General features: G+C 36.5%; 6 protein-coding genes across 12 annotated transcripts in view; 4 read left to right on the top strand and 2 right to left on the bottom strand.

The window, feature by feature from the left end:
* Positions 1-2,523, top strand: part of LOC132176069 (uncharacterized) — a 5,771-nt gene extending 3,248 nt beyond the window's left edge. For all 3 annotated transcript variants that reach the window (XM_059588187.1, XM_059588186.1, XM_059588188.1), the window contains 4 exons: positions 348-441; positions 980-1,069; positions 1,205-1,394; positions 2,030-2,523. In XM_059588187.1, the coding sequence (XP_059444170.1) occupies positions 348-441; positions 980-1,069; positions 1,205-1,394; positions 2,030-2,430 (775 nt within the window). In that variant the 3' untranslated portion in view covers positions 2,431-2,523. The remainder of the gene's footprint in view (positions 1-347; positions 442-979; positions 1,070-1,204; positions 1,395-2,029) is intronic.
* Positions 2,524-3,382: 859 nt separating this feature from the next.
* LOC132176555 (chloroplastic lipocalin) lies at positions 3,383-7,591 on the top strand. 4 transcript variants are annotated; one of them, XM_059588798.1, is made up of 6 exons: positions 3,383-3,469; positions 3,576-3,938; positions 4,672-4,795; positions 5,343-5,582; positions 6,367-6,657; positions 7,206-7,591. In XM_059588798.1, the coding sequence occupies exons 2-6, from the start codon at positions 3,871-3,873 to the stop codon at positions 7,482-7,484; spliced, it is 1,002 nt and encodes a 333-aa protein (XP_059444781.1). In that variant the 5' UTR covers positions 3,383-3,469; positions 3,576-3,870; the 3' UTR covers positions 7,485-7,591. The 4 variants fall into 4 exon arrangements, with proteins under 4 accessions (XP_059444781.1, XP_059444783.1, XP_059444782.1 ...); XM_059588800.1 differs by having other exon boundaries at positions 3,395-3,469; positions 3,767-3,938; XM_059588799.1 differs by having other exon boundaries at positions 3,400-3,464.
* Positions 7,592-8,695: 1,104 nt separating this feature from the next.
* Positions 8,696-11,054, bottom strand: LOC132175666 (protein LHCP TRANSLOCATION DEFECT). The gene is made up of 2 exons (XM_059587685.1): positions 10,698-11,054; positions 8,696-9,147 (listed from the first exon to the last, which is right to left on the bottom strand). The coding sequence occupies exons 1-2, from the start codon at positions 10,956-10,958 to the stop codon at positions 8,890-8,892; spliced, it is 519 nt and encodes a 172-aa protein (XP_059443668.1). The 5' UTR covers positions 10,959-11,054; the 3' UTR covers positions 8,696-8,889.
* Positions 11,055-13,687: 2,633 nt separating this feature from the next.
* Positions 13,688-14,515, top strand: LOC132174894 (uncharacterized). The gene has a single exon (XM_059586631.1). The coding sequence runs from the start codon at positions 14,024-14,026 to the stop codon at positions 14,513-14,515; it is 492 nt and encodes a 163-aa protein (XP_059442614.1). The 5' UTR covers positions 13,688-14,023.
* Positions 14,512-15,965, bottom strand: LOC132174895 (uncharacterized). Of its 2 annotated transcripts, none has more exons than XM_059586632.1 (2): positions 15,811-15,965; positions 14,512-15,076 (listed from the first exon to the last, which is right to left on the bottom strand). In XM_059586632.1, exon 2 carries the CDS (start codon positions 14,998-15,000, stop codon positions 14,512-14,514), a length of 489 nt encoding a protein of 162 aa, XP_059442615.1. In that variant the 5' UTR covers positions 15,001-15,076; positions 15,811-15,965. The 2 variants fall into 2 exon arrangements, with proteins under 2 accessions (XP_059442615.1, XP_059442616.1); XM_059586633.1 differs by having other exon boundaries at positions 14,512-15,092.
* A 4,013-nt stretch (positions 15,966-19,978) lies between these two features.
* Positions 19,979-25,794, top strand: LOC132173514 (microtubule-associated protein TORTIFOLIA1-like). The gene is made up of 6 exons (XM_059585028.1): positions 19,979-20,850; positions 22,013-22,204; positions 22,783-22,885; positions 22,982-23,700; positions 23,774-24,661; positions 25,433-25,794. The coding sequence occupies exons 1-6, from the start codon at positions 20,155-20,157 to the stop codon at positions 25,628-25,630; spliced, it is 2,796 nt and encodes a 931-aa protein (XP_059441011.1). The 5' UTR covers positions 19,979-20,154; the 3' UTR covers positions 25,631-25,794.
* The last annotated feature ends 226 nt before the right edge of the window (positions 25,795-26,020 follow it).

The raw sequence follows: 26,020 nt of genomic DNA on the forward strand, positions 1-26,020 counted from the left end.
GGGGGGGGGCAAATGAGGTCGTGGCTTCAATGCCCAACGGGTGCGTGTAACTTGCCAATCAAAAGAAGAAGAAAAAAACCAGTTGGGCCTTTTTGGCTGTTATTTCAAGCAACAAACACAGAACTTCCCTTTCTTATACTTGGCACAAAAGAGAAATATTCTCCCTTTCTTATATTTAACCACCTTTAGTTGCACCTGGCTTTTTTACCAATAAGAAAGAGAAATACTAGCCCTCTCTTATATTTGGATGATGCAAGAATAGATTTTCAAACTTGCATCATGTGATATTTATTAAAAAGAAAAAGAAAAAGTGTCATGCAATGTTTTCACCCTTGACCATTCCACAGTGAGATATCTATCTTGCTTGCTCGATCCTTTTTCATGGGATTTTCTCTGACAATTTTGGGTCTGCTTGCACGCCTTCGAGTTTTGGTTCAACAGGTAAGTTCCTTTCCTTCTTGTAATACTGTTAAAGAGTTGACATTTCTACTGTAGATTTTGGGCCAAGTTGTGTTGGTTTGAGGCATATAACTTCGTTAATCAAGTTGGCCTATGTAATAGTCCCATCTTAAATACCCATATTCCTAAAGGCTGAAATTTCGATGCTATATGTGAAGAACAAAGACAGATGCCTGAGATGGGTACACAGAGCATCTTCCAGCAGCAGTTAGAAAATGAAATCAAATGAAACTAGATTGGAGTGTCAGGCAAGGATCTTAGCTACCCAACTAAGAAAGAACATTATTACTTTAGACATAAATGTTACCCATATGTAGATGGCCTCTTTTATGAAAATGATGGCAATATCCTTGTGATCCTTTAGGAATATGTGATTTTAGACATTTGCGTCTATAATCTTTTAAATGAATATAGGTTGTTATTGTGGAGTCTTAAGTTCTTAGATTTGTATATGAGCTGCCTGCTGTAAGCATGGAACTCTGTGTCTTCCAGTAAAACTTTATCTGTGTTTCTTGTACAGATATTACTTGATGTTGTTTCAGTATTCAACATGGTTTCTTCTCTCTCCCAGAAGAAGCAATATATAAAGATAAACCAAGAAGGAATTGAGGTTGGTCTGCACCTCTGTAGGTTCTAGTAATTCTTCTGGTCAATATTTTACTCTTTTAGATGCCTTTTTGCTTATAAGTTGGTTTTTTCATGTTTTTTTCATTTGTCCCCTCTTGTCTTGCTATGATCCATGCAGGTCTTCAGGGAGTTTTATCCAACCAATGAGGACTTTGTAACCCTAGATTGTGTGTGGAAATCAGATAAGTTTGTGTTACTTGAGAGGATGCATAACAGCAAGACTGGAAGTCAAGATGAGGATCTTAAAGAAGATTCTTCTTTAGGAGCATTGGCCGTAAAGTATCAAAGTATTGAGTCTTTTCTTGGAGGTAAGCATTTTCATGATCTTCTTCTCGTCCTGACCTGACACTGAGCATAACTAAGATTGTTCTGTCAGCGTATGATAGCAACATAAACTAAGAATTGAAGATTGAAAACGAAATTTAAGAAAAGAAAAAATAACAAATAGGGAAGATAAAGACCCTAATTATCACAAATAAACAAACAGAAAAATAATTCTGAAAAACTAAACTAATGTATAAATAATAAATCCACACTAATCTTCTTTCTTCTCATGCATCATGATTGATCCAAATCCCCATGCATATGTTGAACTCTGCCCAATTTCATTGCTGAAGAGCGAAGTCATGGCTTTGATAAATTGTGTCCAAGAATCAAGGGAATTCCTTATGCCTGGGGATTACAATTCCCTATATCCCCCCCACCCACAGGGGTTTATTTGGTTGAGGTCCTAGGTTGGGTTCAATTGGACCGATATCAGATTGAAAACCCTATCTTCATAAGTAAACGTGCACCATAATATAGTCTATCATAAGTATAGTACTGCATAGTAAAGATGCACCATAATATAATCTATCACTGCCTTAACCACTGGTTTTCTGCTGTCTGCTGTTCTATGGGGCCTTGGCGATTTTACTTTTTACGAGTGATGACTCTTTTGTAGATGATGAACTTGTTCCCGAGAGGGTGGATGCAGACCAAATGGCTGAAAAAGGTCCATCTCACATCCAGGAGGACAGGACTGATTTGCTGGCAGACCCTTCCATGGAGAGTGGCAATGGTTGTGCAGAAGTAGGAGATGGTTCAGTCGTTGCAACAATTCATAGCAAGAAACTCCTGCAGGAAGGTGGTTTGCTTGAAGACATAAAGTTGTCTCCAAGTTCAAATTCTTTTAAACCCAAGTCTGGATCAAGAAAAGTAGCTTTTGTCTCCGTGAAAAATCCTCCACTATCAACCACAAACGTCATGGCCAGCTTCAAGGAAAATGAAACCAATGGTGGTGACAAGGAAGATCCATTTTTCAGTTTACTTACTAGTGGAAATGTAAAAAACAGTCTCTTCTAGTTTTTATATTTTTTTTGGTCAAATGAATAAAAAAGATCTCCATTGTGAAAATGGAAAATATTTGGGGTAACAAGAATCACAGTTGTATTATCTGGGGATGGGTCATGTTAAATCCAGGAAATCAGGTCATTTGGCCAACCAATTAATTAACATCTTGAAGCTTTCAGCGACCAATTAAATTAATGGATAAATTCACATGCGCCTGTTGAACGTTGTAGATTTTAACTTCATCCTTGTCCTAGAAGGGACAGAACAAATTCTTAGCTGAAAACAGTATTGGACAACACAATGCCAAAAACTGGTTATTATGTTCATTGAGTAATGTTATAAGTCTCTCTTGTGATGTGGTTCTTAAAATTATCATTGGGCTTATGATTGATTACTATTGAATTTTGATCAAATGGTAATTTTAAAAGTGGCATAATTTTTTTAGTGACACAAAATGAATTGCTAAAATTACTCGTTAGGTACATATACTGTTTTCTCTCATAATCAACAAATTTCACGCCTTCGTATGACCCTCACTCGGCTGCAAGTCGCTCTCATGCACATTCGTGAGGCCCCACGCTCCACCATGGCCAGCAATTTTTTTGGGTGTTTTGTTTGAAGAGCTGTTTTTGGTATTTTAGTTTTTTCAGATCCAGATTTAAGCTTCAACAAAATCTGGTCTAGTTGGGCTTTGGATTAGCAGGCATAGAAGGAGATCTCGTTATGGTATATTAGTATATGGGGTTAAACATAATTTTTAGTTTTATTTTTTAAATTATTGTATATTAGTATTTTTATGTTGTGAATAAAAATTACATATGCCAGAGAATGTTTTCACCGTAAAACATTTTCTTGTAAAATGACTTCGTTAAAAATATTTTACGCCAAAATAAATGAGCCTTAGTCTCCAATTTTTTTGGAAGCTGATAAGAACTAAGTTCTATGGGGTTCTTTTACTCCTAATAGTTTTATCCATATCATATTGGGCCACAACCATCATTGGCCATTCGCGCTCGACTTCTACCTTCTCGATTTTCCTTGGTTGAGTGAGGTTCTCTATGCTAGTTATCTGTTTAATTTTGGTTTAGATGTTGATCTGCTTGTGTTTAATTCGAATTTTGTTTTTTGGTTTTTTTTGTGGTTGTTGTTGTCTGTAGATCCTGATATACTTAATTAAACAAAACAAAACAAAAACCAACTCTTTTTCGCACGGCCATAGAAAATGGTCGAAATACCAAGCAAGAGACTTTGAAGGCATTGTGCGACAGTGTTAATCTAAACTTACACACGACACGAGACCTCAGATGATGACTTTTCGACTCTCGTGAGAATTTTTTTTTTCTTCTAGAATCTCGTAGAAGAGACAGAGTGGATGACACTGAAGCTCTGAACCAACCCAAAAACAAAACAGAAAGAAAAGAAAGACTGAAGCTTTGGAAAGGCGGCAAAGAAATGGTACAGATTCTTCAAACATCACCAGTGCTCCTTCTATGTTGTTCCTCTTCTCCTCCCAATCCCAGGTTGATCTATGACTTTTGCTAAATGCTTTCTCTTTATTTTGTGGGTTTTGTTTAGTTACTCTAATACTCCTTTGGTTGCTAAGGAAGCATTGAAAACTTGAATTGGATTGCCTGTTCATTTTGTATTGTAATGTTGGAGATGTTGTAACATTTGATATGAGGAAATTAAGAAATGGGAGAATTTATTTTTAAAAAATAAGCAAAAGAGTTAATGCAGACACATGAAGTTGAATTTTGTAAATTCTACACACTTATTGGTTGAGGATGGTGATATGTGCGATGGGTAAACATCTTTTAGAAAAGCGGGTTTAGTAAACCTGGGAAACGCCTTTCTGGGTATTGATTCATTGTAAGGCGTTTCTCTGTTGGAAACCGTTAATGGCAGTATTCTTGAGTACTAAAGCGCTTGGAAAATGATGATCAGTGAATATTTTATATGTTCAATGTGTCACTGAAGAACTCCAAAACTTGTCTACTAAAAACATTATTCTACTCCATGCTAATAATTGCAATTCTCATGTGACACTGAAGAACTCCAACCATGATGCTTTGCCATCATAATGTAATTCTAAGTATGCAAGTACATGTATTGTATTTCCACTTCCTGACTGATGAACAATCATGATATATGCTTAGCACTTATTCCTAGGATTTTTTCGTTTAGCAAGTTGGTTTGTTTCTTTGTCTATTCCCACGGAATTTATAGAATGACAAGTTGTTTGCTGCCATACAGGGGAATGGGAGGAAAAATGATGTTCAAGTGCTCTTCTGAGCACACTATATTAAGTAAGCTTGTGACCAAACATGTAATATCTGGGATTGCTGCTTCCTTAATATTTCTCTCTCAGACAAACCAGGTCAGTATTCTAGCTACTGCAGGTGCGAGCATTCAATGGTTTAAGTTCTAATGTAGAGCACTCAACTTTAAATGAAACCTAAGATTTTTGTCACTAGTCGGTATGTGGTAAGTTGCGTTATGCACAGAACATAGGCATAGAGGTAAGAACAATCATTATAATGGGATTCTTATTACAGGATTATAGGCTAAAAGTCCTGATAAAATTATTTTTATTCTTTCCCATGCCAAATATTTAGAAGCTTGTTAAAAGATTTACTACGGTTTTATGTTTGGTTTAAGATCTAGCTCAACAATGGGTAGTTACATTCCTTCACAGAACCCTGCTTGTATTGTTATTTTTCTGTACTGTTTGCATAGAAACCTTACAATTTGAACACACTCTAGCTTGGGTTGATTCCACAATGATAGGGAATCTCATCCAAAATTACATGTTTTAGTGAAGTTGTAGGAGCTGGAGGATAGAAGATTATTGCAATAAACTAGGCAGATAACTCTGTATGATGAACATAAGTTGTTTCTAAATCAGCCTTTCATTTCTTGGGCAGGCTATTGCTGCAAATCCATCTCATCAACCCAATATATGCCAGCTTGCTAGTGCCCCAGATGGTACACCAACTCTTCCACTTGCTGAGGGTTCTGATGAAAGAAGTGGGAAGCGAATGATGATGAGAGCTATGACAGCCAAGGATTTTGACCCTGTTAGATATTCTGGAAGATGGTTTGAAGTTGCTTCACTTAAAGGTGGATTTGCCGGATCAGGTCAGGAAGACTGTCACTGTACTCAGGTATGCTAAGGGTGGGGATTTTGACGTGCAATGAAGACATCTATCTATTGGGAAGTGGTTTGTGTAACGAAAGGAACCTATTTTCTTTCCCACTTCATACTGCATTCTACATTGCATTCTACATTGTGTTAGAACAGTTTTCCTCGTGCCAAAATACCAATCGATCAGTGCCTACAAAAGAGAAAGAAATTAGAAAAAGAGCTTGCCCGCGGAGGATAGCTCTGATACTTAAGTCAGCAAAATGGCTTAATGAGATAAAACATGGCAAAGAAATGGTTAAGGCTAGAGGAAGGAGATGAAGGTTTCTATGACCTAATGTTGGCAGCTTTTTATAATGAATTTCTCCATAACCATTTGCCATGTGCCATGTCTTCATTGGAGCCTTTCCCTGCAGTGAACATTCCGCTTCCCACAACCCTTCTCATGCATGTGCGGTATCATTAGGGTGTTCTCAGTTTGATGGGTTGATGGATTGGATAATAAGTACACAGCCCCAACACCAATGCCCATCATATCCAAATTTACCGTCATTTGAAAGCCTAGAAGACACGGGAAACAATCCAAAGCTACCTTGTTGTTCATCAGAGGTCTTGAACTGCAGCTAGTTCAAGTGGCAACCACTTGTTCGTCCTGTGCAATTCAGAGATTATTCTCATGTCACATGTTGTGGATAATACAAGACAATAATTCTATTGGAAACAAAAATTATACATTGGGTTTTTCAGTCAATGCTTTATGCCCACAAATTTCTGGCTGCTAAACATTCTTATTTATCAAATTGCAGGGTTTATATAGGTTTGATATGGAGATACCCTCTATCCAGGTTGATACCTTTTGTGTTCATGGGGGCCCCAATGGATATATTACTGGCATTAAGGGAAACGTTCAATGCCTTTCAGAGGAAGATTTGGAGAAAGATGAGACTCAGCTAGAAAGGCAGGAGATGATAAAAGAGAAATGTTATCTCCGATTTCCAACTCTACCGTTTATCCCCAAGGAGCCTTATGACGTGATTGCTACAGATTATGAAAATTTTGCTCTTGTTTCGGGAGCAAAAGACAGAAGTTTTATTCAGGTAATTATACAATTGGAGAAGACAACTCCAAAAACTGGTTATCATGTCCTTTGGTCATGCATCATACTGTTGTCCCTTCTCTCATACTCAATAGGAGCTTTCTTGCTTGTTATGAAGGTTATAAGCCTTTTCAGTAGTTAATGTAAAGTTGTGGAGGCAAGAATTCAAATAAAAATGTCTAGCTACTTCAACTATTGCTACTGCTATCATAGGACTGTGATTTAAGAGTACTGTTGACTATCAAACATAAGCAGGTAAAGTAGATTTGTTATGTATACCACTTGATATATGTTAGAATTAGCATTACATTAATGTCGTTTCCCCTGAAGTTATTTTGATGGATATGGTTTATCCATTTATCTCTTAACTGTCCATAGATAATTTGTCTCTTTTATTTTTTATGATCCAAATATTAATAAACTATACTCAATTGACTAGGGAATGTGATTTCATAATATTTAAGTCCCATCTGTTAATGATTGTTATTGGCATTGAATGTTTAAGATCTCTTGATTGAAGGTATATTCTTTGGCACTAATACTTTTCAGATCTACTCAAGGTCACCTGACCCGGGACCTGCATTCATAGAGAAGTACAAAGCTTATCTGGCAAACTTTGGGTATGATTCAAGCAAAATCAAAGATACTCCACAAGATTGTGAAGTAATGTCAACTAGTCAGTTAGCTGCAATGATGTCCATGCCTGGAATGCAACAGGCTCTAATGAACCGATTTCCTGATCTAGGATTGAAGGCCGCTGTCGAATTTAATCCATTTTCAAGTGTATTTGATACTTTGAAGAAGCTCTTAGAGCTTTATTTTAAGTAGTTATTGTGTCCTATAGATTGTGGTGTGGTTTTGTAACTTATATAGAGCAACAGAATATACCAGATTATTTTGCTTATCAATGGTAATTGTTCATTGCGTTATAGAGACGTCTACTGTGATGAAAGAATGGGTTTATGATCATGTCATGTTCTTGGCTTCACCTGTGGAGGTCACCACCAGCAAGATTAAGGTCATATTATTAATGCATGAACTTCCTCGGACCAAAACTGTCCAGCAATTTTGAAAAGTTTGCCACGAACAACACACGTGCACCGCACGTGAGCCATTTTCCATAAAAGATGAAAATGGCTAATTGATGGACGACATTGAGAATTTCGAAAATTTTGTTGAGGCATATTGTCAATTTTTAAATATTAAAAATAAAAATAAAAATTTGGTGAAACTTTTTTGGGGGAATGTATTTTCCCCTTAAAGTTATAATGATAGTTAAGAAGTAATTTGATGTATAAGCTCAAAATTATGGACAACAATCTTTAATGTTGTTTTCCCGACAAACAAAAAAAAAAATGTTATGGAATGGGCAAGCAATGATGCACTGAACATTATCATTCTAACTTAGCTCCTTTTGACTATCTAGAAATTAATTTACAAAAGAATTTAATAAGCTCACTCTAAAAAGTAATCAAGGCATTTCTACTCTAAGCAAGCTGTAAAGGTGTACATGGATAGTATCATCTCCATTTTAAGTGGCATCAAGAGGATCCATTTCATATTTTATATTATATTTTACAAACTTAACGGTATATATCATATTACATCATTTAAAATTTTAAATGATATAGTATCATATAAGCCATTAAATGCAACAAAATAAACTTGTGACAGGAAAATAAATCATTTTCATTTCATTTGAAATAAAGAGGATGCTATTTTGGTGCATACATATATCTATCTTGTCATCCTATGTATGTTGCAAATATCTGTTAATTTATCTCGACGCTCCTAACCTTAGCAAGCCAAACACATTTCTCAAATGTTTTACCAAAGTAATGTGTAAATCTATTTAGATTCCGTTTGTTTCGATGTGAAATGTTTTCCATTAGCGGAAAACATTATCTTAAAAAATGATAAGAAGAATAATAATTATTGTAAGCAGTCAATTTTCAATCTAACATGCCATGTCTCATTGGAAAAAAAAAAAAAAACAAAAAAGAAAAAAAAAAAAAAAGTAATCAATTGCATTTCTTCCGTATCGTCTAAATCAATTATGCTTTAAATTAAATTGTATGTCAGATGGAAGTCATTGAAATTTTCACTTCAAGTCATAATAACTTGAATAATCAAACTTCTCACAAGATAGTAGGAATATTCCAAAATAAAATAAAATAAAAAATAAAAAATCAGAGGAAAAGAAGATATAGAATTAATAGAAATTTGATCTAATTCATGCCTTCTGAACTGAAAAACTAAGAACAAAGTCCTTGATTTCATCACTAGCAGCCCTATCAAGGGCAGTCCGTCCATCCACATCCTTGACAGTGTAATTAGCTCCAGCTCTCAACAACTCTTCAATTTTGGGTTTGTCACCTTCAGAGGCAGCCATCATCAATAAGATGTCCACAGGGTGGATGTTTTGGCTTAAAAGAGCATTCAGCTTATCATATGAACCCTCCACAGCAAGCATTCCCATGTAGTTAAAATACTGTAAAGCAGAACAATGTCAGCAATAAGTTTCCCCTTATGGTTGTGTTTGAGACAATTCTTGTTAAGTATAACAAAATCATGGTTAATCAACATAAAGCTTACTTAATTTAAACATATCTAGATAACTTTTATGTAACTAGTTTTGTGGTATAAATGAAAGGATAATATTGCCAACAGCAATCAGAATACATCTACGAGTACAGTTATGGTCAGTTTGATTTTGCGAAACCGTGAGAACATAAAGAAACTGTTACAATCCCAAGTATCCCACACACGTGTATATAAGCTCTTGCACACCATTTCCATACAAGTCGGTTTTCAAATGTGAGTTCTACCTAAATTTTGTTACAGAAACTTAGAATCTCAGGCTACCTAGCAACCCTAACCCAAAACTGTTTATGCAACAGTGGCAAAACTTTTTTATTCCATTAGAGGTCAATGGAAGTGTTAGAATATAGGATATTTTCCATATTGTGTTGATGCCATTTTCCTTGTTTATTTACCATAGATGTTTTCTGTAATTACCTTTCTCAGCTCCCTTCACCTACCCTACTTTAAACACACACAAAAAAAAATCAAGTCAATAAGATCAAGATGTAGCTCTAAAGGGCACTTCTTAGTAGTGGACGTAGGCCTCTAAGGCTCCAAACTCCTGTGTTCTTTTATCTCTCCGCTTCCACAGTTTTCTCTTACATTTTGTATTTTCTTATATATTTATGCAGTAAGAAAACCATAATCTCAATAATATATACTTCTCAGGACCCTTTTGTATTTTTCAGTGGAAAATCACAATTCACACCCGTATTATAAAGCCTGTACCACTTTTGTTCCCACAAATGGTTATATAATATAAACTAATACTTAGACACAAGCAACCACAAACATGATTTGATTACTTTCAAACTTCTTTTCAACTTTCACAATATAACACAAGCTAGCATGCTCACTTCCACATACCCACACTATAAACTGTACAACTTAATCCTGCTCCCTAATCTTGCCACCTTACTAAGGTACTAAGCCTTCTCTTCTCTTTTGGGTTGGGGGTGTGTTGACTGTTGAGTTGAAATATGTTATTCAAGCATTCACTCTGTCAAAGAGATATGGAAGAAATGATCTGCTGCCTACTGGAACTTTTTATAGCAGCAAGTGCTAATTGGATTCAATATCAATATCATAACATGTCCCTTGATGTCTAATTTTGTCAATTTTGCTCTGTAATTAGGGAATGCATTAAGGTTCATATTGCAGATGCTAGAACATTTTTTGTGCTCATTCTCATTGCCAAATCTACCATTTTATTTCCCTGGAGAAAAATCTAGAATTTTCATTACAAAATCAGAAAATTGTAACCCATTATCTCATTAACCCATATCCTCATTTTTTATTGTTCAATTTCCAGACATTCCATTTAATTAACAACCATAATTCTTTCACAGAGCTCTTGAAAAATAAAATTAATAATCACTGATAGCTAGATACACCCACATACTCAAACAGACCTACAAAAACATATCTGTAAACAGAGAAAGTTGAGAGAGAAAGAACCTGTTCAACATCATCTCTATCGAAGTCGTCACGGGATTGGCTGCCATAAATGCCAGCACCTTCAGCATCAACACCATTTTTACCAAACTTGAACCAGCATTTGGCTCTAGAGCCATTGGAGGGTCCAAGTCTAGAGGGTCTGACCCACCCCAGCCTATTTTGCAAACCCAGAAACTGGGTGTTGAATTTGGACAAAGAAGAAGGAGAAGAGGAGGGTTTGAAGGAAAAGGGTAAGTGGGTAATGCATGGGATTGAAGCCATAGCTGAGTTTCAGAGAAACTGAAAACTGAACTCACACAGTTCTGCTTTTTCACACTCCCAGTTCTATCCACTCATGCTGGCGGAGGAAGAAATGATACGGTGTGTTGTATTATCTCAGTTGTCATGCAGATATGATATTTGTCGTCCAATTAGTAGACAATTTGATCAATTTTCTGGCTGTTCAAATTTTATTGACTTTTCTTGGTTTTGTTTAGTTTGGGCCATTTTCAATTCGACCTCTAATGTTTTAATTTTTGCAATGGAGCTCTCAAACTTTTAAATTTTTGCAAAAATTTAGAAGTTTATGGATGCATTACAAAAGTTGAAATATTAGAGATCGAATTAAAAATTGCCACAAACTTTAGGAAGTAAAGTGTAATTTACCCAATATTCTTTCTTTATAATTTCTTTTTCCAAGGTCATATTTTGTAAACGGTTAATTTTTGTTTGTTGAAACAAACGGTTGCATTTTTAGTCTGTCATATTTTTCAATTGATCGCTTTTATAATGGTCATATTTTTCCAACAGCTATATTCTTCGATAGTCATATTCTTTCAATATAAATAAAGTAATTTTCTCTCTAATTTTTATCCATCTTAACCCACAAACTTATAAGCCATCTTATGCTTGAAGTAGTGTATATATATGGAATGCACATGACCTTCTAAAAGCAAGATTATTGTGCAGGGTGGGAGAAGGAGGAAATATTTGGCCATAGGCCCCTATCTAAAAAAGATCAATTAGTGTGAATTGGAACTTTGAGAGTGGATTTTTTTGGTGAAAAGTGCTTACCATTACCACCTTGAAAGTGGAAAGGAGGAAACTCAAAAGCTTCAATTCACAGTAGATTATGGAAGAGGATTTGGAAGATTAGTGCAAATCCACTTTGTCCTATTTGTGAGTTGGATGTGGAGACCACTAGCCATGTTTTGTAGAGGTGCTCATCCTCAAAAGATGTTTGAGCTGAAAGTAATAGAAAAATTCATAAATATTATAGCATCGAAGATGATTTCATAAGCATATTAGAAGGACTAATGGAGAGAGTAGATGAGAGGAGATTTTGGATTGGTATTTTTTTCAATGGCAAGAAATACAATAGTATTTGGAGGTGATCTTACCCACCCGTACCAAATAGTAAGAAGAGCAAAAGAGTCAGTGGTGACTTTTCAAAAGCATCACACAGTCTAACATGGGTGTAGGCAAGATTGCTAGGGACCAAGAGGGGAATGAATTCCACAAAACCATATATCTTAGATCCAATTGCAGTAAAAGCTTTGGCAACATGAAAGATTGTAGAATTTAGTAGGGACTTAGAATTCAACATGTCATAGCTAAAGGAGATGCACTGAAAATAGTACATACTTTGTGAAAGGAATGACGTTGTTGAGTCGATACAGACAGTTGATTGAGGATATAAAAACAATGTTGATTTAGTTTCCATTCATGGTACTTGGGCATATCGAAAGGAAAGTAAATGAGGCAACTCACTGTTTAGCGAAAACGTCGATTCATCAATTTTTAGATCAAGTTTGAATGGAAGATTATCTTATATTTATCTCTGAAAATTGTATTTACAAGTTGTTTCATCATGATTTTTTCATTGAAAGTCTAAAGATTAACTTCCCAAAAAAAAAAAAAAAAACAGGAACCGAAGGAATTAACTCACTTGCTTCCAACCTCACCTCTTTCATCTGTTTTGTAGTTATGATATGTGAACTCATCCACCACCACCAGCCGCCTTAAATAAATGGTGGCAGTTGGTTACCAATTACTGAGCTAGTTATTTTCATTGACTATTTTCGCCAAGCAAGTTTAATGAGAACCAAGAACTTTAATGCTCTCAAAAATCAAAAATCTCACAAGATCATCAGGAGTAATTTTAGGAAGCTTATTTGTATCCTATTAAGAATAACGTGACTATTAAAATCACCATTGAACTTGTGATTCATTATTATTGAATTTTGATAAAATGAAATTTTAATAACCACATCATTTTTAATAGAACACAAGTAAGCCTTCTAGAACTATTCCAAGATCATTCCTTGAAGAGGCATTATAAAGGAACAATTTTGACTCAATTTTTCTCTTATTTTTTATTTTTTTAAAAAATAAATAAATAAAATCTGAAAGAATAACATCCTATTTGGTTTTTTTTTTTTTTTTTAAAAAAAAATAGTATTTTTCTTCATAAAAATTGATTTTTTTTTAATAAAAAAAATAGTCATTATTATGAAGAAAAATACTTTTTTTTTTTTTAAAAAAAATATCAAATAAAAAAAGGACCACATAGGACGTTATTGCTTAAGATTTTTTTTTTTTTTTTTTTTTTTTTTAATGACCACATAAGATAAAAGTTGGGCCAAAGTTGTGCCAAAAAGTTGTGCGTTTATCATTTATCTACCTTGAATGAACCCCAATCACATATTTCCTATGACAATTTTGAAACTGCAAGAAAATGAGACACAGAGATTTTCTAATCTATTAAATTGACATTTGTCCTTTGAGGACAAGATTCTTACACACACTTTCTTAATATTATTAACATATATCAGTTTAATAGCTATATATCACAAACTCTTAAGAATATAGGTCAGTTTAATCCACCCACCCACCCGCTTTCTTTCTACCAGAAAAGCACTCAAAGTTGCTCCCATTGGCATTGAAGACATGAAAAGAAATAGCAGGCGACTTAAAATGGACATGAAAGGATTTATCTTCCTTTTGAGTGTCACAACATCATAGGATACTGATAGGGCAGTGAGATGGGGTATTAATTTCAAGAGAAATAATAGACCTGTAATGTAATAACTCAACATAAATCACTTTCGAATCCCTGTCAAGTGCTGATCAGATATTCCAAGTTCAAGACCAGAGTGTATAGTAAACATTGAAATGAAGTCAAGTAGTTAGAAAAAAAAAAGGTGCAGTAGTTGCAAATTTAGTGCTTTAATTGCAAGCACATGAATACAATGACAGCATCACCACCCAATCCTTCAAGCAGGCCAACGCTCTTCAGTTTAGATAAAGGACCAAAGGTAAAGAATTCATGAGAAACACCAGGTAAAATGCAAAGCCAAATGACCACCCAGACTCAGAGCAACTCCCCTACCAAGACAAGAGGAAAATCCACCTCTCTTCATCCACAACCACAAGCCTCTTTTTTGACACCAACCAAACAAAACATGGATAAATCCAGCACCATAGCCACAAAAACCCCTGAAGAAATCGCTGCACATAGTCCTCTAGAAATAGGTACCAAAGGCACAGTTGGATCCCTTGTAATGAAAGAAATCGAGTACTTCAGCCAGCTTGAATTAAGCTGCCAAGGTAGCTCACAGAAGCCTCAATTCCATAATACAGACATGGCTTCCTCTAGTGCTCGTTCCAGACCCACCTTTGAATCTGTGATAGCAAGCCAAAAGAAGAAAAAGAGAGGCAGCAGGCTCCTACCAAATATATGTTCTATGGTGGAAGTTGCAGACAACAATCGGCCAACCGGGACTTCTGGTTTCAGTTACAGGAACCTTAAATCTGATCTGAAGAAGTTGCAGGCCTAGATAATGCTCTCTGAGAGCTTGGAGAAGCCCAGCTTCTTGAGACGATTTGTTATAGGGCTAGCCCATGCCCTATCCTGGTTCCCACACTTTATGTCCACAATTTCAACTATGTTAGATCCTTTCTTGTCAGTTTTCTCCCTAATAGGAGTTCTATCTAGAGCAATACCATCAGAGCTGAGCATTGGTATCAGATGGGTATTTCTAGTGTAAACTTTTGTTTTCCTGGTAATCTCAGGGCTTCTATGATCAATGCAGCTGCTGCTTGCCTTGTCAGATGACTTTCTTGGTTGTACTCTTTTTGGAGCTGTAGCACCACAGGGATCTGAAACAGGTACTGCTCGAGGTTTACTTCTCAAAGATACAGGCATCTGAGGTGAAGATTTAATTGAATCCAATTCCCTTGTCATCAGAGAGCTTATTGTCCCTGTAGCCCCAACTCTGATGGATCCTCCTCCACCCTTGATAGCTTCTAGTGTCTGAACCATGTTTATTATAGTCTCCAAGTCTAAATAGAGATATCTTCCAGCAGGGAAGTTCTAAACCTCCAAAGCAGATAACAGCCTGTTATCCACCGCATCTAGATGTCAATGGTATGAAATAAAGCTTAATTTCTTTGTGTTGTAGTTATTTTCCCAATATAATTTACAGTTAGGCAGCAAGTAGATAGAAGCATAGCAGATCAGTTAAGCCAACAAAGCTGCAAACATTAGGCAATCATAAACGCACAAACAAAGAACACATAACAAACATGCCCAAATACTACTGCTGATAGATTCAGCAACCAACTGCAAGTCCATACTAGAATTCATAAGAGTTTAGCAACAAAGACACATATGTTCCAAGTGATGGAAATCAATGGTGGCTTGAGCCCCAGAAGAAGAGTCCCAATACAGTATTCCTCAATTGTGATAGCTAAAAATGGGTAAGGCATGAATTTGACTGATCTGAAAGGGTAAATCCATACTGAATCTTCCTAATCAAACCCAATTAAGGAAAAGGTTTCGAGCCTAAGGATTCAGAAATGGCAGTGAGCGCAGCGGAGTTATTGATATTAAACCAAGAAAACATTTATAAAACTTTATTTTTTTCTTAAAAAAATCCACTACAGATCTTGAAAGACCATAACTTTACAAGTTTGATTTAAATCTTGATCAAACAACATATAAATTTCAAGATTTTCATCAACATATCTCATAAATTGCGTTGAATCACTGAAAAGAACCCACCAACTACCAGTATCCACAGCTAACTATGAAACACTCTGCAGATCATAAAGCATGAGATTTAAGGCTTACCCCCAGAGCAAAAGGTTATAAAGTTTGCGTTCCCAGTGCTTGGAAGTTGGAGATCTTGCAAGTGTTGGTGCTAGATTTGCACATGTATGACAATGTCACCTTCAATAAGGTATCTAAATCTCACTTTTCCACAAACTGTTGTTTATGTGTTATTTGGAACGTTGCAAACCAGTCAACGCACGCCCCAACCCAGTCGATCTGACACTCATCATTGCATGTTTGTATGACTGGTGGGTGTGGCTTTTTTTATTATTATTAATTTATTAAAATAGTTTGTAAATCAATCATAGTTTTCCATCTTGCAAGTTTTTTGCCTTGGTTGGACGGTGAAAAGTTAGCACAAGCACTCTCAGCTTTTTTTCCTTTTTAATATGTAAATACGCTTTACATTAATCTCTATATCAATTAAGTATTTTTTCAAGTTCTTATTTACCCCCACTTTTTTATAAAATTTTAATAATGGATAGAAAAATTATAGGAAAGTTCTTTTGGTTCTCTATATATTGGGTAGAACTATAATATTCCCAATGCTTAGAAAACCGATAGAATATCCGCTATTTGTACTTTATTTGTTATTTGTAATTTTTTTTGTTATATGTAGGGAAGCGAAGGGACTATAAGGAAGCCGCTGAGAATGCTTTAACTTTTCTCTGTCTTGCTTACAAAAAAAAAGCGGGGACGTAGCTAAACTAAAAATATTATTTTCCTTTGTCTCTTAGAGACCACGCCTCAATGACGTGGACATCACTAGTTTGAATCATCTTCCCATTTTCCTCCCTTAGTGCGACATGTAAAAAAAAAAAAAAAAAAAAATTATTATTATTTTCCTTTGCCATGCCATACCTAATCAGAAGGCGACAGATTTTTTTTGCGTCTTATGATTTCACATAAAATCTTATCATAAGAGAAACATTACAACTGCAACCATAAATTGATAGAATACATTAACAAAATTGATAGTTTGGAATAATATTACAAATTTATGGGTAAACTGACAGGGTTAGGCTTAGTTTCCTAAAGCAAATAAACAGCATAGTTGCATACGATTGATTAACAACAATTTCAGTCCACATCATTGTCAAATTTGTAGTTGATATGATCTCTAGCTTCTTTGTGAAAACCGAATTGTACAGGAATACCTTAACCAAATGCTAGAAATTGCTAGTATTGTTATCAACTGTTTGTACCCAAACTAACTTATATTTGTGTACTTCTAGTAATGGCTTAGATTTTAGATGGCGATTGAATGGAAAACAAAAACAGTATGACAATTCTTTATAGTCCAAACCCTAAATCCTGTAAACGAGTTCAAATCTTCCCATTTTGGAAAACAATAGATATAAAAGGATACTTCGACAATGTTAGATTCACTCACTTAACTATGAAAGATAAAAGGGATAACTTCACTTATCTGTCAATATCATGTTGTTATCTTTCTAAAATTTGCAATGTTAAAATTTTGAGGACGATAAAATTCTCAAAATATCTTCTTTTTTTTTTTAAAAAAAAAAAAAAAAAAAAGAAAAGAAAAGAAAAGAAAAATTTGAAATGTTGGTTAAGAGTAGAGCACTAGATCACCTAGTGACCTGCATCGGATCACAAGGTAACCCACAGTGGGTCTAGTGACCCATTGTGGATCAATGGTCATTGTCATGGGTCACAACGTTGGTGACCTATGACAGGTCACAACCCGCGATTGTTTTTATTTATTTATTTATAATTATTTAATTAGGACAATTTTATAATTATATAAATTTTATAGATGTATATATAAGGCGCATTTCACCTATTAACAGTTTGATTTAACTCTATAACCTAACGATAAAAATGACACTGCAAACTTTTGAAGGATGACGATACACCATTAACATTTTTTAAAGTTTAAGGGTATGATTATAAGAGTGATGTAAGATTAGAGAGGTAATTGAAGTTTCTACAAGGTAAAACCAACTTATATAAAATTGAACTTTACGCCTCTTGATTGGAAATCTTTGGTTAAAACTTCAAAATCCAAATTCCAACATGCACCCTTGACCCAAGTTATACTTTATTTGTGATGTTAGTAACTGAGCTAGGTTTTGTCCGCAAGAAGGAAATAAGATTTTCTCCATTTTCATTTGAAGTGAAATAGAGAATAGTCATTTTATGGTAAATATTAAATTTTTACAGATCTAATGGTGTATGAAAAATCAGTTGGTCACACTCTAAATCCTAAATCAAGAGAACCTACAAAGGAGGAGGAAGGTCAAGCATGAATTGTCTCGCTGGATTATGGCGTGAGCCATTTCTATGCTTAAGTTAGTACTAATTGGATTTGGAGAACATCAATAGCTTAAGGAATTTGTAGAGCAAGAGTATTTGACAACAACCGTGTGTATCTTGTAAGCGACCTCATTCCCTTCTTATGGAATGTTTTCATATGCTTGGTTGATTAGGGGGGTTCAGAGGATAACTAATTTGACTCAATGGCTCCCACTCTATTATGCGAATGTCCTAGCCTCTGAGAATAAATGGGCGTTTATGAGTCCAGGTGACATAAGTTGGGATACCCTACACACGATGTCTTTCTTGTGTGCTTGTGTGCCTGTCCATTTGAACTTGGCCGAGTTCATTCAGTCCACAAGACTCATTCACAATGGGCTTGCTATGGCTAACTTTGGGCTTGGGGGCCCATTTCCTAAGAGCAATTCTCGAGTAAGCCGGTGTATATATTATTACATCAAAAAATATATTGTCACTCCATTTAAAATTTTTAAAGATACTACTACTACTCAAAAGTTATAATATCTCGAACGTTTCATTGATGCAAAGTTAGCTAATGTTGGTTGATGATATGATAGAACGTGAAATTTCATCTTTACATTAATCACTAGTGGGTTTTGGTTTATGCTTCAAAAGACGGCCTTTCAATGTAGATCCACTGGCTCAAGTAATACCACTGTCGGTTTGTTTGCTGGGCCTAACTTCAAGCCCAATGACTTAGGATCAGGATTTTTTATAATTTTTTTTTTTAAAAAAAAAAAATTGTAAATTTTAAGATTATTTGAATTCAGGTCGTTCGATGTATTGAAAAATGCTATTGGTTAAAAATGTGACATGTTTTCGTGACAACCAAAAATAATTTTTCTTTCAAAAGATTTTTTTTTTTACTTTTGAAGAGACTTATTCTTCATACAACTAAAAAGACAGCTTAATCCTGAATCGATTAAAAACCTGACTTCAATCGACTTGTCCCCGTCTTCTTTACTGAGCGGGAGCAACATAGACTGAATAGCTCGATCTCCTCCTACTTCTGTTGCTAAGTACCGGCCATTCAAACAATCTACACTTCCTTTAGCTTTTAAGAAGAAGATTTCATTCCCCCCTTCTCTAACCCTGTTGATCTCATTCCTTATTCACATGGTTTTTAGTTCAAAAATTTTCTACAACATAAAGCGCAAGAATCTAATAAAAATATATTCAATTCTTTTCGATAATATGCTACATTTTTCAAGCGGTTAAATGCAAGAAATGACTTGAATTCATGTAATTTTAAAATTTTATCCAATAACTTTTCCTCACAATCATAACGCGGGTGAGATTCCTTAAAAATAGGTCATTTAAATTTTATTAAAATTTGAGCAAACAAAACATAAAGCTCACTTGTTTTGAAAAGATTTGATTTAGGTACTATAAAAAGAAATTAAAAAAAAAATTGTAATTTTTTTAATGGTGTAAATTTAATTATATTCTATTTCTTGTTAATGAAAACGTTAGAATTAAATATAAAGCATTGCATGTGAGCCAAATTCTTTCGGAGCAGGTATAGGTCAAAATCCCCTCTCTTAAATTCATGGAATTTGAAATTGGGTGAGCCTAATTTGGACATCCGGGTCCCCCGCCCCAACTACAACCATGACCCACCTTAAAAACCCAATTGTAACAAACGCATATATTGAAACCCGGTACCCAACACCTGGCTGATTTTGCAAACTTCTCAATTCCCAACCATCCGATCGGATGCACTGTCTCACTCTTTATAATTATCACGTCCACACATCCACAGCCCCACATCACACCCTCCAACCCCCCTGAAATGAAGGGTCAGGATCACTCTGATCCCCACCATGACCCCACACCACCACCTTCATAATTCTCATTTCATTGGTCCACCTATTCACACAAAACCCAGATCTCGTGTACTTTTCAAAAACGCCCAGTTTGCTTCTCTTTCCCTTCCCTCTCTCACTCAGTCACTCACTCACTCGCTCGGCTCTACTGCCAGATCTCTCTCATGTAGCTCCCATTTCACTCTATCAGGCAAATTCACAAACAGATTCAGCGCATTCACACCCACGAAGCACAATGAGTTCCCAGGAGCCGAAATCGTCCTCAAAGCCTGCAAAGCTCTCGGCCCAGTCCTCGAGATCCTCCTCTGTGTCTTCCCACCTGGCAATGGTGGAGCTCAAGCAGAAGATCCTGACCTCCCTCGCCAAGCTCTCGGACCGCGACACCCACCAGATCGCCATGGACGACCTCCAGGCCACCGTCAACTCCCTCTCCTCGGACGCCCTCCCCATGCTCCTCAACTCCCTCTACGACGCCGTCTCCTCTGACCCCAAACCCTCTGCTCGCAAGGACTCTCTCCGCCTCCTCGCCCTCACCTGCGCCGCCCACCCCGACCCCGCATCCGCCCACCTCACCAAGATCATCTCCCACATCACCAAGCGCCTCAAGGACAACGACTCCGGCGTCCGGGACGCTTGTCGCGACGCCATTGGCTCGCTCTCGGGGCTGTACCTCAAGAACTCTGGTCATGGTAATGGCAATGAGAGCGTGGTGGGGCTGTTCGTGAGGCCCTTGTTCGAGGCGATGGGGGAGCAGAACAAGGGAGTACAATCCGGTGCGGCGATGTGCATGGCGAAGATGGTGGAGTGCGCCGCCGACCCGCCACCTGCCTCGGCGTTTCAGAAGCTGTGCCCGAGGATCTGCCGGTTGCTTAACAACCACAACTTCTTGGCCAAGGCCTCGCTCTTGGCCGTCGTCTCCAGCTTGTCTCAGGTTTTTGCTTTTGCTTCGCTTACACACCTCGTTTTCTCGTTCTATCATCGTTGGATTCGTGTTAATTGCTATGCACATTGTGCTAATGCGTAGGAAATATGGAGGGAATTTGGGAATATTGGATTGAATTGTGGAACATTTGGTGATTCTAGTTGGAATTTAGTGTATACATGGAATTTAATTTTTGTTGCTGGATATGTTTTTATTACTATATGCATTATGGTAATCTATAGGGAAAGTAGAGAGAATTTGCTTTCTTGAATTGAATTGGGGCACATTTGGGGATTTTAGTTGAAATAAATGATGATTGGGTGAATGTGGTTGAAATTGAACATCTGCATGTTTCAATTGCTAGGACATGTAGGAAATGAGAAGATGATTTTGGGACTTTATTTTTTTTATTTGGTTTAGTATTCTACGGTTTTATAAATATATCGAACAATGTAGTATAGGTACTACTACCATATCTTTAGATTTTATTTTTCCCTTTTTTTTTGAATTTTTTTTTAAAGGTAGTATGGGATTGACTAAAGTAAGAAGAGACTGATTGCATGTACTTGATGTGGCTTCTTAGTTTTGAGAGACCGACTATAGCTAGTTGACCCAAATTTGGATAATTTGTTGAGAAACTAACAACACCACACATAATCTGCTTTACCTGGAGAGGACTGCATGGCTGGTTATTTGTGTGTATTCGAGTAATTAGCTTAGATAATATAAACAACTGTTTTATATCTATGCTATATCTGCTTTTAGATTTTCCACTATTTTTAACCCTAGGTGACAACATTTGACTACCAAGTCAAAATATAAATATTGGATTGAATAAGACCTCTATTCAAAACTTAATCAATGCCAAGAAAAATATTCAAATTTTGTTCGATTCTTCTTAATTTGCCTCCTCTTTTTACCAACTACGCAGAGGGTGTTATGCTAATTTTACGTTCCCTTTTCGCAGTTATTCCATTTTTCTTGCATTACTTGTGCCAATGTGTGAGTTTTACAGGGCAGTTATCCACTACTTCAGTTTGTACTAGCCTGCGTAATATCTGTGCAATTTAAGTGCTTACATACCAAAGAGAATATTAATTAGCGAGAAGGTTTTTGTGTGTTAAAAGAGGAGCAAGCTTAGGAATTCTCAAGTGTTGTGAATTTGTTACAGGTGGGGGCAATTGCACCTCAAAGCTTGGAGCATTTGCTGCAAAGTATCCATGAATGCCTTGGGAGTACAGATTGGGCAACACGTAAAGCAGCTGCTGATGCATTGAGTGCCTTGGCATTGCATTCAAGTGATTTGATTTCAGATAAAGCTGCTTCCACACTGACAGTGCTTGAGTCATGCCGTTTTGACAAGGTAGCATTTCATTCTTATTTAGACTTTCACCTGTTGTTAGTTTCTGTAATCTGTAGTTGTCTTATTTCGGTCTTTTCTTTTGGAGGTTACTAGGTCTAACATCTCCTTTTTAAATGAAGATCGACATGTTTTCGCCTGTGGCATTGTTAGATAATCTTTCTTCAGTGGGCTTCCTTCATTGTATATCCGATGGACAATATACCTGCAACTCTTAATGTATTCTTATTGAGATACTTTTGGTCAATTTTGAATTTTATGGGAAAATCAGGGATGGGGGATAGAAGGAGAGTATACTCTCTTACCAAGTATCAAGTTGGAGTAAATTGCTATGATTTGTGCTTGTCTGGACATTCAACACATGTTTCAAATATTATAAAGTTAAGGACTTGTTTTCATATTGTCATTCCTTTCCTTAATTCTTTGTTTGTTAGAAGTAACTATCTTCTTGGAAATTTGCAGTCAATGTTTGTCCATATGGAAGGAATGCTGAAGTTGTGAAACCAAAACTTACATTGGTTTGAAAATAAACATAATCATGATTAGTTAGTAAAGGTAATCATGATTAATTGGTTTTACAGATAAAACCCGTTAGAGATAGCATGGCAGAGGCGTTGCAATTATGGAAAAATATTGCAGGCAAAGGAGGAGATGGGTCTCCAGATGATAAGAAACCCTCTCGTGGTAAGCATGTCACTAATGTTTTGTTCTTCAAAATATCCTTGGGTTATATATTTGTTTCTCTCACTAGATTGTTTTCACTGTATTCAATGTTTTCAGATGGGGAATCTCCTGTGCTGGCTGGTTTGTCTGAAAAAAATGGTCAGAAGAATACAAATCCTAGTGATAGCACATCAGAGCAACCAGCTAAGACTTCATCTAATGGTTCTTCCCCTACTTCAGATCCTGCTTCTAAAGCCAAAACTGGCGGCATTTTAGAAAAAGCAGTTGTAATATTGAAGAAGAAAGCACCTGCCCTTACTGACAAAGAGCTAAACCCAGAATTCTTCCATAATCTTGAAACAAGGGGTTCTGATGATTTGCCAGTGGAAGTAGTTGTTCCTCGTAGATGTCTCGGTTCTTCAAACTCAAACAACGAGGAAGAATCGGAGCCAAATGACACAGAATCAAGGGGAAGGTCAAATCGCATTGGAAATATCCAGTCTGATGATTTCCATGGATCTTTCAACAGTAAATATCATAATGTGGAGAGAGGAACTGCTGCTGTATATTCTAAACAGCGAGATCATGATGACCTTGCACGGGATAAATGGCCTGAAGAGAGGATAAATGGAAAAGACCCAAGAATGAGAGCATTTGATGGTGATGATAGGATTGATATGAATCAGAGGGAGTCATCCAGTAATCGTGTTGGTTTCTCCAAAACTGATGGTCAATCTGAAGGGTCGTTCATCAATAACAAAGGAAATTGGTTGGCAATTCAGAGGCAGTTATTGCAGCTGGAGAGACAACAAGCTCATCTGATGAACATGCTGCAGGTACACTCAATTTAGGCATCAATTAAACAGTTATTATATATGCTTTTCTGAGTGGTGACTTCTTATGTTGTAGGATTTCATGGGTGGCTCTCATGATAGCATGGTGACTTTAGAGAATAGAGTAAGGGGTCTTGAGAGAGTTGTTGAAGACATGGCACGAGACTTGTCAATATCCTCAGGCAGGAGAGGTGGTAGTTTTGCGATGGGGTTTGAGGGATCTTCTAATAGGCCTTTAGGCAAGTACAATGGTTTCCCTGATTACTCGAATGGCAAATTTGGAAGGGGTGGTGATGGGCGGATTCCTTTCGGAGAAAGAATTGCCCAGTCTGATGGAATTGCTATGGGCATGAGAGGAAGGGGCCCTTCTTGGAGATCTGACATGTCTGAAAATTGGGATTTTCCAATATCTGGTGCTTCCAGAAATGGACAAATTGGCTCGAGGAGAGCTCTAGGTGGTGGTAATATAGATGCTAGGTCACCGAGATCAGAAAATGAGAGTGATCAAGGTGGCAGCAGGAGAGCTTGGAATAAAGGAGCTGGACCTGTTAGGCTTGGTGAGGGGCCTTCTGCAAGAAGTGTCTGGCAAGCTTCAAAGGATGAAGCCACTTTGGAAGCAATTCGGGTGGCTGGGGAGGACAGTGGAACTTCTCACACAGCAACAGCAGCTATTCCTGAATTGACCGCGGAAGCCTTGGGAGATGATTATGTTGGTCATGACCGGGACCCGGTGTGGACTTCTTGGAGTAATGCTATGGATGCCCTTCAAGCAGGTGATATGGATTCCGCCTATGCTGAGGTTTTGTCTACAGGGGATGATCACTTGCTTGTAAAGCTAATGGACAGATCAGGCCCTGTGGTTGACCAACTCTCAAATGAAGTAGCAAGTGAGCTCTTGAATGCTGTTGGACAATTTCTACTAGAGCGGAACCTTTTTGACTTGTGTTTGTCTTGGATTCAACAGGTATGTTTTTTTTTTTGGTTTTGTTTTGTTTTGTTTTGTGATTTTCACATTTTCTTCAAGCTGCTAATGCAAGCAATTTATCTTTTCTTATTTGTATATCTTGATCTGCTCGGTTGCAGTTATATAATTTTAGTCATGCACCATATAGATGTTAACATTTGGCTACTGTAGGCTTAAGAAAAAAAAAAATCTAAAAAGATGAATTTCAACAAATGTTTTTTATTTATTTTTATTGATAAGTTACACATTCACCCGGTGGGACTCGAACCCACAAGCTCACCCTCCACCTTGCTCCAGGAATTGTTAACATCCGACCAAGCAAAATTTTCCCCATGATTAACTAGTTTTTAAGACGTAGTTTGAAGTGCAAATTGTAGTGTTGTAATTAATGAACCCTTTCAGAGAAAAGTGAATATGTCCTGATTTTGAGTTATAATATAAGGTTTTGTTCCAACATAAAATACAAATAGTTTCTCTATTAGTATAATATAATTGTAGTGTTCATTTTAATAGTTTCTCTATTAGTATAATATAATTGTGTTAAAAAATGCCAATTTTTCAAGCTTGGTCTCGAGCACTACCCTCACCATGGATGTTCAACTGTGCTACGTTATTTAGTTGTATGGTGCAGCTTCTTATTACTTGATGTTAACTTCTTTTTTTAAGCATTGAAATGCCTTACAATCTAATGCATTTATTTTCTTGTGGCTTAAAATTGCCTACTTAAGTTGCTTGGTATCTTATCATTCAATTTCATTTCATTATGTTCAGTTGGTGGAAATAGTGTTGGAAAACGGACCTAATGTTTTGAGCATTCCCATGGAAGTGAAGAAGGAGCTTTTGTTGAATTTACATGATGCTTCTTCAACAATGGATCCTCCTGAGGACTGGGAAGGTGTGATGCCTGACCAACTCTTGTTTCAGTTGGCATCAGCGTGGGGAATTGATCTGCGACAGCATGAGAAGTAGTTCCCACTTCCCAGCTTATTGCCTATTGTTAATGGGATTTTGTACTAAATATGAAAACATTTTTTCATTGGGTGATTCAGTTGATATCATGTAACTTATACAAGTTGAATGAAATTGTGAATGAACAAACAATTAAGCAAATGAAGCTGGAATTATTATGGTTCTTCTTTGTAGCATGGCCTCATGAAAGATCACACTGGCTGAGTGGTTTACCGTCTCTTCGGCTCTCCTATCATTTCACAGGGTAACCTGTGACCCATCTCCCAAATGAATGCACATTCCCTTGTGTAGGTGACAAAAATTACCTGTTTATCTATTCAAAATTCAATGGTAATTTTACGCAGAATGATGCAGCCAATCATTTAAACTCACAACAGAAATGAAAAAGGA

This window comes from Corylus avellana, chromosome ca3 (genome assembly GCF_901000735.1).
Source record: "Corylus avellana chromosome ca3, CavTom2PMs-1.0".
Classification (NCBI taxonomy): domain Eukaryota; kingdom Viridiplantae; phylum Streptophyta; class Magnoliopsida; order Fagales; family Betulaceae; genus Corylus; species Corylus avellana.